Source organism: Mesocricetus auratus, unplaced genomic scaffold, assembly GCF_017639785.1.
Source record: "Mesocricetus auratus isolate SY011 unplaced genomic scaffold, BCM_Maur_2.0 Super-Scaffold_100010, whole genome shotgun sequence".
Classification (NCBI taxonomy): Eukaryota; Metazoa; Chordata; class Mammalia; order Rodentia; family Cricetidae; genus Mesocricetus; species Mesocricetus auratus.
Window position 1 is genome coordinate 22,597,416 of NW_024429194.1, and position 12,390 is coordinate 22,609,805.

Here is a 12,390-nt window from a genome sequence, read left to right on the forward strand (position 1 = left end):
GGAAAGCCACACCTACCAATCCTTCCCAACCTCGCACCAACTGGTAACCAAGCATCCAAATATGTGAGCCTGTGGGGATCATTCTTATTCAAAGGACCACAGATACTGTTTTTAGAAAGATACGCCCTCTTCCTGCCACATACCTTAGATTGAATGTCTTCATATATTTTGTGTTGCTGTGACAAAATACCTGAGACTAGGACCGTTACACCTTTTTTTAGGTGTAAGCACAGGGCACCGATTCCCGTTAGCCATGGTGAGGAAGGACCGTGGCACACACAGGAAATGGTAGCAAGGCAGACTATGGGAAGGAAGCTAGAGAGGTCCAGGGCCAGAGAGTTCACCTTGGAACAACCTGCTCTTTGACCTAAAGCTAAAAGTGTCCATGTCACTTAATTACCTCCCAGGAGGTCACCCTTCACCATTGCTGCAATGAGAGCCTTTGCGGGGGAGTGCTGCATCCAAACCCTAAAGCATGTTTCAGATGGTTTCCCTCAGAGCACCCAGCAGATCCGTGTCTGGAGAGGGCCGCTCTTTCTGCTTCGTGGATCATCTAATAAGAGTCCACATGGCAGAAGGAACAGTGTGGCACTGTGCAGCCTCTTGGATAAATTCTACCCATGGGACCCACTGCCCCAAAGACCCTTCCTTCTAACACTATTACATTGGGCTCTAGATTCCAGCACAGGAACTGGTAGGGGGTGGGAGGGTGGGGATGGGGTAGAAGCATCAGCATTCAGATACCTTGGTCCCCCGGTGGTGTCAAATGCAGATTCCGAGACCCACTGGTAACGGAAGTGAGAGCCTGCATCAGTCCCTGCCCACTCCCCTGAGCACAGAATGTCCAGACCAGTCCTTCCCTCCTCAGTGGAAAGTAGCGGGGGGGGGGGGGGGGGGGACAGGGAAGAGGCGGCGTCCACTGTGAAGCACTTTCAGAAATACCATCTCAACACGGCTACCCACAGTGCTGGTATTTTTGTCTCCTGCCAGCACATGCACCATGAAGAAGTCTGGGGTAGTATTTGTCCGAGGTTTGCTTTTTGAGCCTTTAAAACATGCTAAGTTAGATGCTTTCAGGAAGCTTAGAAATGATGATTTTAAAAAGTATTCAACCATGACTAAGTACCCACTCTGCTATGTCATCTGGAGAAAGCCCCAGCAAACATAGTAAGAATCTCTGCGTGATAATTAGTGTGGAGGGCTAAGGAGGTAGTAAAATGCTGTCTATACAAGTATGAGGACTTGGGTCCAACCCCCAGGACCCACTGAAAGTCAGGCATGCCATCACATGTTTTGTCATGCTAGTGCTGAGGAGGCAGATAGAGTAAGTGCACTTGGAGTTCACTGACCGGCTAGCCTAATTTACTTGGTGAGTTCCAGGCCAATAAGAAACCTGTCTCAAAAGAAAAAAAAAAAAGAACCCAAGGTGTCCAGCACCTGAAGAATGATGCATGCCTTCTACATGCATGCATGCATATATGTACAATCACATACATGTATACCCCACGTGCTCAGAAACGAGCACAGATGTGTTTATGTTGAACTGGTTTCTGAGGTGACATTGGATTAGAGCATCCTTGGAGAGCATAACCTAGGTGGAGTTTAGCATGGACTTTTGATGCTCATTAGCATCCCTTTGGACAATGAATTCCATGTTGAATTCTACAAATAGGAGAACAGTAAAAAACCCAGGATCTTAATCCTCTGAAATCAGGGCTGTCCTGCCTTGTTGTAAAGGCTTCATAATGCAGAGTCACAGAGTCACCAAGTGTCGGAAGCAAATAATTTAACTCGCAGAATTGGTTTGTGCCAGATTCACCCCTGCCAGTGAATGCAATTTATCCTGCTGCTGTCAGGATTTCCAGGGTGATCTATTTCTCTTTTTCCCCTTTCTGCTGTTTAGATGTAATTCTGAGCCACACGCAGAAGGAATGGTGGCTGACGTCCATGCTGCCTCCCCAGCAAGGACTTTGCAAGGGCTCCCCTTACTGGATCTTGCCTGGGGAAAGTAGCTTTTCCAGGGCCTCCTTGTCAGTATATCCGGCTGTCTAACGGGGCCCCCTGGCACCCCAAGTGTACTGGCATCTCTCTGTCACCTCAGCTCTCTGCTCCCTGCCTACACCAATGGAGCCATCAGACCTCTTGCCAAACTGGTTTCTCGAATATTGTTCATGATCCAGTGCCAGCTAGCTGACAGGGCTTGTCTTCCACCTTGTAACGATGCCTTGGCTCTGCCCTGCCCCCAATTAACTAATGCCCTTACAATCCTGGGAAATGCCATGGGCCCTATCCTCCCTGCCATGCACTCAGACACATCACCATGTCTATCTGGGGTCTACATGGGCCCTTGGGACAGAGTTCTACCTCTATAGCATGACCTACAAGACTCAAGGGGTAAACACCCTTCTACTGCCTCTTGGCAGGCAGTATCCAATACCTTTGTCCCTGCCAGCCTGTGTGGAGGGGCTGTCTCTCTGTTCTGAGCCAGAATATGCCAAATGCTTGTCTTCTTTCTTTCTTGTGAGGTGCTGCGTTTACACTGACCCATAAGCTCCGCCCCCCAGATTTGGGTCACACTTGTTTTTAAATGTGATTGGTCAGGGAATACACCCTCAAGTGTGAATGGCAGAGACAACACTGATTCAACATGAAAACTCACAACCACAACCACTCCCGGTTCAGGGATGCATAGACTTATGTTTTAATATTGGAACATTTAAGGCTGGGGAAAGGACCCTGGTGGGAGATTGAAACATAATTGGGACATTTCCATCAATTTTGCACGCATGCCTATTAACACATCAAGGTCTATATTCTTGTTTCTTCCAGTGTGCGTGGGAAGGGCAATTTTGAATCTACTCAGGGATTTCTTGACTTGTCGGAAGAAACTTACACATGCTGATCTTGCCAGCAATGAAGGCGATGGGCGGTCTCTTCTACAGGGCTGGAGCCTGCTGCGGAGGCTTGGGGCACGCTGGCTTTCTCTGTGTGCACATGGGGCTTCCAAAGGACGTTCCTCTGACATTCCGTCCTTGTCTTTGTTGTAACTCTTTGATTTCAGGGCTCCTGTATCAAGAATATAGAGACAAATCGACTCTCCAAGAAATCGAAACCCGGAGGCAACAGGATGCAGAGATACAAAGCAACTCGGATGGGTCCCAGGCTGGAGAAGACACCCCAGAGGAGGAGGAAGAAGAGGAAGAGGAGGAGCTGGCCAGTCCACCTGAGAGGAGAGCTCTGCCTCAGATCTGCCTGCTCAGCAACCCCCACTCCAGATTCAACCTGTGGCAAGACCTTCCTGAGATTCAGAGCAGCGGTGTGCTGGACATCCTCCAGCCTGAGGAGGTCAAGCTGCAGGAGGTAATGCAAGTCCCCCTGGCAGGACAGGAGGTACAGGGAGTCTGCGGGGTAGTCCTCTGCAGAGCTGAGGTTCCCAGTAGTTGAGCTAGAGCTGACTGACCGTGTCTATGTACTACAGATGGGGAAAGAAACATTTCACAGGTCACAAACCGCCCAGCCACTTTCTGGTCTGACTCAGTGCCCATGCTGAGTGTTAGAAGCATTGACAGTTTTTGTTAGACAGGTGACTGCCTTTCTGTTATGGTGACATTGAAGCCCTAACTGGTACAGAACTGGTGTCTGTAAAATGACTCTGGTCCCCTGCAGGTGGCAGAGTCTGTCATGCTTCTTCTCACATTAGGGACCATGTGGATTCAGGATGTGTGAGGGTCCAAGAGACCCTTTGTGGAAGGTCAAAGAGGTAGAGGCAGCCAGTGAGTGGTGCCATGGTTGGTTGCTAGCAGTGAGAAGTAATCGCTGGGAAATGATCAGTAACAGAAACGTGTAAGGATATGTAACGAGTATTTGTTTTTTTGTTGAGCAGTGATCTTGATCTTGTAAGTACCAGGAAAGTATAGTAAAGAGGAGAGGATGATCAATGGGAGAAAGGGAGGTCACTGGGGGTATGGTCAACAGGGCAGGGTGGGGGCACTATTGATCTTCTCTGTAACTTGCTTGTGTGGTTCTTGAGTATGAACTGTGTAGATGTAAGCATCGTGTCTCAATGACAAAAGGGCTAATGACCAAAACAGAGCCTAGCAATTGCCAGTGTCACCCAGTTCAATCCAGGATCTGCTACGGGGGGAAAGAAGCAGTTTTGAAGGATCACCTAGGTTTCACATGTGTGTCCTGTCTGGCAGAATCAAGCAGAAATATACTTAAACTTTGACATCCTTCCTAGCGTGGGGTCATATCAAGATCTTATTCGGGTGGTTGTTGTCATTAAGTGAATCTTAGAGATCAGCTCATATATTTAAAACTTTGAAACAGTAAATCTTTTCCAGCATAAATGGAGCTAAACACAGAGGATCGTGTCCTTTATATATCACATAGGAAGGGGACAAAGGGCAAAGAAGCCGGGCTGAGCTTGCGACACATGCCTGTAATTCCAGCAGACCTTGGCCAGAGGTAGGAAGACTGAGTTCAGAGTCAACCTCACACACATAGGCAGTTAAAGACCAACCTGGACTACACAAGAACCTGCCTCCAAAACTAAAACAGAAGCAAAAAGAAAAAATAATAAATAGCATAAATACAGTGGCCACGCTTACACACACCCCAGTTATGAAGGCAAATGAACACTGGGGAACCCTCTAATGAGTTAGAAAATGAAGCCGCCATTTTATCAGACAGAAAATACTGTCAAAGTCCCTTCAGGTAGATAAAGATGCCACTTATTTCTAAAAGATGTAAAGTTCCTTAAGTAGCCCGCCCACACACATTATTTTTTTCAAAGGCAGATAATACCAGCACCTTCCCTGGGCCCCTCACAGCTTTCAGCTGAGTTTTTAGGACCACCCCTGCTCGGCTGGGCTTGAGGGCACAGGCCAGTGATCCCTTCCCTGGTAGAAGGCAGACTTCTAGGCTACACGTGAAACCCTGTCCCAAAACAACCCCTTCCCGCCACAGCCACACTGCCTGCCTTTTAGCGTTAAAAGGACCCAGCTGCATCGCAGTTAACAAGTAGCTGGAATAAGGATGGAGGAACACAAGTGACCCTAGGGGACAGTAGTGCTCACTGGCGGACCGAGGTGCTTTGTGGACACAGTGCAGGGGTGGTGTCAGCCAGTGTGGGCTCAGGAGAACTCAGTCATGTGCGTGGTTTATCCTTTTACTCTTGCAAGACCGTGGGCACCTCACAGCAGTGAAAGGGCGTCTCATATCAGATCCCAGTACAGGGCGTTCAAAAGGCAGTATGAGCTGAGCAGCCCAGTTTACACCAACAAACCGTTTCACATGTAAAACCATTGAAGATATTTCATGTAAAGTTACTTTCAGGGAACTGGAGAGATGGCTCAGTGGTTAAGAGCACTCGCTGCTCTCCGACAGAAATGGAGTTTGGCTCCCAGGACCCATGCTGATCCCCTCATAATCACTTGTAATTCCAGGTCCAGGGCATCAGCATACTCTATCCTCTGCACACACACACACACACACACACACACACACACACACACACATTCAATTTAAATTACTTTTTAAGCTGTGTGCATAAAATGCTTATAAACATAGTTAAATCAGGCCTCACTTCCAACATTGCTCGTTATTTTATGCAAATATCCTCAAACCCAAAAATGAAAATCTGAAATCAGAAACTCTGCTGATTCCAAGAGTTGGGGTGAAGACACTGGAGTTTCACCCTTAACCAGCTGTAGGAAAGGCTGTGACCACCCACATCTCCAGTTCCAGTCCCAAACCTCCGCTTGCTCTTTCGTCCACTGAATGAAGAGTGTGTCTTGTTTAGGTATCTTATTTTTACCCTTGTTTTTCTTTTCTCTTCTTTTCCTTTCTTTTTTCTTTCCTCTCTCTTCTATTCTAGTTTCTCTTTCTTCCTTTTTCTTCTTTCTTCTGGGTTTCATGTAGCCCAGACTGGCCTCACACTTGCTAGGTATCAGAGAATGGCCTTGAACTTTTAAAAATGGTGCTTTTATTTATTTATGTTTATTTATTTTAAGTGCATGTTTTGCTTGTGTGTATGTCTGTGTACCTCAAGTGTTCCTGGTACCCTCAGATGTCAGAATAAGATGGTCGTATCCCATGGAACTGTAGTTATGGGCGATTGTGAGCTGCTACGCAGGTGCTGGGACCCAAACCCACGTCCTCTGCAGGAATGCTCTTAACTGCTGAGCCCTCTCTCCAGCCCCAGCCTTGAACTTCTGATCCTCCTGCCTCTATCCCTGAGTACTGGGATTTCAGGCATGTGCCATCGTGCCATGTTTAGCGGGTACTGAGGATGGAACCAGGACACACGCTAGACAAACCTTCCACAAACTAAGATACACGTACCCCAACCTCATTGTCCCTTCCCCCTTCTGTATTGATTATCCTGGTTGATTAGTGGTTTTATATATTCTGTGTATTAATTCTTTTGACATTTTAATGTCTTCCCCCACAGTGTAGCAAAGGGGAAGTGACAGAATGGTTGCTCACACCTGTGCCAGCACCCGCCTGCCCAGGTTTTAATTCTTCACAATGCTGCTGTTTAGCTGTGCGACACTGGCTTATCCATAAAATGCCAGTGATTGATTCTACTCTCTGTTGCCATACTAGTACAGAGACTGGGTAGTCTGCAAAGAAAAGACGTGTGTGTGTGTGTGTGTGTGTGTGTGTGTGTGTGTGTGTGTGTGTGTGTGTGTGCGCGCGCGCGCGCGCGCGCACGCACACACCCATGACTTGTGTTTCTGGAGTCTAGGAGGTCAAATGAGGGAGCTGCATCTGACGGGGGCCCCACGCTGCTGCTTGAGCTCACAGTGGGAAGCCAAAGGCAATTGGGCATGCACAGAGAGAAAGAGGTGCAGAACCCCCCAGTAGTTTCCTTATTCCCAAGAGAAAAGCGTCACCCACCCATGAGGACACCTCCTCTGCAACCCCAGCACCTCCTGGACAGAGAGCCAGGCATGATGTGAACTTTAGCGGGACCCAGGTTCCCCTGGCTCCTGCCATTGCTCTGCACAGATCGTGAGAAAATTCCAAGTTCAAGATCAAGCAGGTGCCCCTTCATGGTCCTGGGCTTCCCCCTCTGCTACAGCTGTCTTCCTTCATGAAATTCCTGTCTTCCTTTTCTGAGAAAACCTTCAAGCCTGCGTATGTGTTCCTTCCTAGTCGTCTGGGGGACGTCTGAGGAAGAAGAGAGTGTGTCTCAGCAGGCGGAGCCATGATGAATCGGGCGCTAGGTTCAGCAGGTTGCCACACACCAGGCTGTACTGTAGAGAGACATGCAGTGGGAACACGGGAGCCTGGAGAAAGCCCCTGGGGTCCTGTCCTCAACTGGGGGGGGGGGAGACAGAGAACAATTAAGTAGGTGAATAAGTAGGTGAACATTCACAACATGCAATGTTTTCCAAAGAGCAGAGCAGAGCATCTATAGAAGACTAACAAGCAAGATGGCTCATGGGTCAATGTGCTTGCTGCCAAGCCTGATGAACTGAGTTTCATCCCAGATCCATGTGGCGGAAGGAGAGGACCAACCTCAGAAAGTTATCCTCCGACTGCTTCACACATGTGCAACATACACAAACCCACACACAAATTAGTAAAATGTACTTACAAAAGGAAAATGCTTCTTTCATGCATTCTTGCAATTAATTTCCCATGGATCAGAATGTTATATCTAAAAATTAATGAGGCCAAGCTGATGTGCACTGGTTATATTCAGCAGCAAATCTCAATCTCTCTCTCTCTCTCTCTCTCTCTCTCTCTCTCTCTGTCTGTCTGTGTGTGTGTGTGTGTGTGTGTGTGTCCCATATGTCCTGCTCCAAGTGTTTAGAGTCCAGCTTTAAAAATTTTAGAGATTTTATGTCTGATTCCCTTCACTTAAGTAGAGACTGCAGCTTGCTTGGAAGCCCTTGGTTTTTGAGTCACTGCTTAAAAGCAGGGCAGTTTGAAAAAAGAATAATTAGAACTGATTCAAATTAAAAGGCCAGGAGGAAGGTGTTTACAAAGGTGTCGGGAGGCGGTGGCTCCAAACTGCTATGAGGGGCAGCTGGGTGGGTCTGCCTGTGGTTCTGAGCCCTGGCTCAGAAGACGTAACTGCTTTTGCTTCTCTGCCTTTCCTTCAATGCTCAGACTCCATCCATATGCTCCTTCTGGTGCTCTGGGCTTTCTCACTTGCTCTCTAAAGTCCCCTCCCCACCATCAACTTCTTGTCTACTATCAGGCAAGCCCCATGTTGACATAACTGAAATGGTGTGGTGCCTCGCCCCCACCCTTTCCCCTCCATCTTTCTTCTCCCAGGACCTTTGGAGACTTACAGTTTATTGCCCTAGGGTTTTTCCTTTAAACTCAAACAAAACTATACTTGAGTTTCAAAAGAAAAAAGAAAACATGGTAGGGCGTCTCAACAGGCAGGGAGGGGGCTCTTCTAGAAGCTGGCAGGAAGAGATAGAAGGAGACTACATGTCAGGGAGGAGGAATAGGCAGGGAGGGTGGGGCTTTCCATCTCCACCCAGCAAAACCTCAACCTGCTTGACAATGCCTGCCCGCCACCTGGCATGGAGAGAAACAAAGAAGTTGAGGTGCCTGGAATGGCTGTTGCTTTGGCTGTGGGGGCTCCGAGCCAGCTCTGTCCAGGACCCGGTGTCTGCAGAGGGGCTTCTTTGATCTAGGGGCAGGCTAGATAGAACTGGAAGCAAAACAGGCAGTGGTGTTTGAAGCATCTCCAGGGGAGAAGAGGCACTCAAGCACACGGGGGGGGGGGGGGGGCCTGGAGGCTAGTGATGGGATTGGCAGCAAGGCCCAGCGTGCCCAGACAGGAATGGGCCTCATCTTTCTGGGGAAGGAGATGGGAGGGGACCCTACAGTCAGCCACAGTCTGAGTCTGTTGTGGCACTGAAATAAGACTTGTAATTTATTGTTTCACCCTCGTTTCACACCTTAGAGCAGACACTTCCACCAACACCCCCACAATCAATGAAACTATTTTAGAAGGAAAGTATTTCATGTTGTTCTATGGCGGACTTCTAACAAAAACTTAAATTATTGGCTGTGTGTAGCTCAATGGTAAAGCACTTGCCTAGGACATGAGAGGCATTGGTTTAGATTCCTAGTACTACAAACAAACACTTAAATTAGATCACTAGGTAATTTTCCAACCCAAATTGAATCATTTGGAGTTTTAAAAGACTTGTTTGCTATTTAATTATGTGATTGGTGTGTGTGTGTGTGTGTGTGTGTGTGTGTGTGTGTGTGAGAGAGAGAGAGAGAGAGAGAGAGAGAGAGAGAGAGAGAGAGAGAGAGAGAGAGAGAATATAGAATACTTGGAGGACAAAAGAGGACATCAGATATCCCAGACCTGAAGTTATAAGCAGTTGTGAGCTGCCAGATGTGGGTGTTAGAAACTGAATTCCATTCCTCTGCAAGTATTCTTAGTCATGAAGTCATCTTATCAACTCCCTGAATCAAGAAAACCCAAACAATACTGCAAGTAAGTCCTAAGTAAAGGGTGAGGGACAGGAAGTTTGGCCCTTTGCTCTAATGTGGCCAGTAGCTATCACCTAAGATGTCACATTTCTGGTTTGTTTGCTGAAGAAAGTAAGCCAAAAAAAATCCAACAACAAACAAACAAACAAAAAGGCTCCAGCAAAGAAGCAAAATGAACAGTTTGTACCCCTGATATAGAGCCCAAAAATGACAAAAGTGTCTCTGGGCTAGAAAAATGACTCAGCAGTTAAGAAGAGTGGTCGCTCTTACAGAGGACCCAGGTTCGATTCCTAGCACCCATGTGATGCCTCACAACCACGTGTAACTCCAGCTCTAGGGCGACTGATGCCCTCTCTGGCCTTCACGAGCATTGCACGCATGTGGTATGCAGACATACATTCAAGCAAGCACTCATACACCTGAGCTAAAAATAAGGTCTCAAGAAAACAAAAAACAAAGTATCTCTTCTCCCTGTCCCTGAGGTGCCTGTGTCCTCCTGAGAACACATGTTCAAAGTGGAAGGAAGAGAGGAGGGAGGGGAGCAGGTAGACTGTTACTTTGTATCTCATCTCTCTTCACTTGGTAAGCTATTCATCACATCTCTCCATGTCTATTCTTCTCCCCCAGATTTATGGAGCTTAGTGTCCCTTAGTGCAGCCAGTCCCCTGGTGACGAACAGGTGCCCTCGGATTTGTTACATATCAAAGCCGTCCCTTATATCATAAGAAATAGAATGTATACTGAGGGCATCTTGGTTGCTATGTGGAATTCCTGGTTGCAGGCGAAGCGTCTTCAAATTTGTGGACAATGCACTCCTTACTCCCCCACTCCAGCCATGCGTGAGTGCCCCAGCTCCTCGTCCCTGCGGGCACATTATCTCTCTGCTTCTACTGGCTTGTGAGTGAGGTGAACAATGGCCTCTTCTTGCAGCTTGTCTACACACTTCTGACATCAGGCCTTTTCGCAGCCCTGCTGTAGCATGAAAGCTTTTGCAAGCTATTCCCTTAGTCAGGTCTTCTGGTAGATACTTCCCCAGTGGCTTTGCGACACAGGACGCTTGTTGAGAGCTAGGTTTGGTGTTATGGGCCAGGGAACCTCAGACCCTCAGCTGCTGCCCTGCACGGCTGCTACATGGGAAGTCGTTGTCCCTCCCTGTCAGGCACTGTGGCCCGGGCAGCTGTCAGTGGTGCCTCCGCTTGGCCCAGCTCTGTTGGCATGCCCCATGCTCAAAAGATTTTAGCGACGGGGCTCAGTCATGAGACTGGACTCCCCTTAACACCTCACTTCAAGAGGTCCTGCTTGACTGAGGCAGCTTTCCAGACCCTGGTGTATGGTCTCAAGCCTGTGGTGTGTACCAGTCGCAAGCTCTGACTCTGCAGGCCGATCACCCAAGAGGAATGTCTGGCAGAGTGAGGTGTACTCTTCTCTGCCACCCACCGCGTGTAGCTGCTCTGAGGACCAGAGCAGAAAGCAGGCATCCCAGGGGTAGAGGGACTCCTCTGCTCTTGTGACACCTTGCTGGGAGGGGTTGTGGAGTTGTCCCTACACAACTGCTCACCTGAGCCACTGCCCTGAGCCAGGACAGTGCCCCCAGGTCCTCAGAGTCTCTGAAGTGTTTGACACCTGAAGCTCAGGCTGGTCCTTGGCAGTCTTCAGAGGCCATTACAGCCCCTGACGGTACGCTGAAGAGACAGAGACTGATGGTGGGTCTGAACGGCGGTGTCAGTGGGTAATGTTCCCACAGCCTCTAGAGAAACCCAAAGCTTAAGGACACCCCAAGGCCTCTGACATTGTGGCTCGTGCTTTCTCTGTTCGGCACCCTCCTCCAGACAAATGTGCTAACGGCAGAGCCATGGCTGAGGCTTCAATGTGTCCCCAACATTCAGGGGCCTAGAAACTTTATCCCCAAGGTAAATCATCGGGAGGCACATTTAAGGGGGGTATAGGTCTGGAGGGCTCTGTTGCTATGGTGGAAATGGGTTCATTATCAATGGAGGGGATTCTTTCCGAATGAGTCAGGCCCCTCCTCTCTGGGGCATGTGACATGCCCTTGGTCCTTCCCAGGCAGAAGCATGTTGACCTTGAGCCTCCAGCCTCAGAACCATAAGAAATCTTCTGCCTCTGTGTTCCTGCTTGAGTTCCTGCCCTGACTTCCTTGGATGATGGGCTATGACGTGAAGTAAGATAAACCCTCTCCTCCCGGAGTTGTTTATGGTCATGGTGTTTATCACAGCAAGAGAAGCCCTAACTAAGATGGAGACTGTGTTCAGTCTATAATCCGTGGGGACACAGGCTGGCTGATCTCCCTTATGGGGCTTCAATGATGATTCAATTCAGACCCCTGAGATGATCCATTGTCTGAGAGAGCCCAACCCTCCCGTGAGAGGATATAAAGGGACCTCCGGGACCCTGAATCGGGGCTTTTGTTTCACGTGAGGGACGTTCAAGGGCAGGCAGGAGATTCCTATCTTCAGTCCCTAGTCTGTAGGCCCCTGGTGCTGAGTTCCACTGAGGTAACCATGGAGATTGGAGCATCAAAGATTAGGGAGTTTGAGGAGCCAACCGGGTGAGGTACAGAGTCTGAGTTGTAAGACGACAATTAGGGTAGACAGCTATAGAGAAATGGCTCAGCCTTGAGTCTGCTGACAAAGAGGAATAAACAGATTTCACAGGTGGGAGCAGACATGGAGGACGGTGAGGGAACAAGGACCCTGTCTGACAGAACAAGTGTAAGTCGGGGTTCACCGGAGAAACAGAACTGAGAGAGAGAGAGAGAGAGAGAGAGAATGTAATGTATGTATGTATATATGTATGTATGCATGTATGCATGCATATATGCATATATGTATGCATGTATGTATGTATGCATGTATCATGTATGTATATATGTATGGATGCATGCATGTATGGATG

General features: G+C 48.4%; 1 protein-coding gene across 2 annotated transcripts in view; it reads left to right on the top strand.

Annotated features, from left to right (window-relative positions):
• Positions 1–12,390, top strand: part of Ngef (neuronal guanine nucleotide exchange factor) — a 92,751-nt gene that overhangs the window by 62,266 nt on the left and 18,095 nt on the right. For both annotated transcript variants that reach the window (XM_040753086.1, XM_040753085.1), the window contains one exon: positions 3,062–3,360. In XM_040753086.1, coding sequence (XP_040609020.1) covers positions 3,062–3,360 — 299 coding nt within the window. The remainder of the gene's footprint in view (positions 1–3,061; positions 3,361–12,390) is intronic.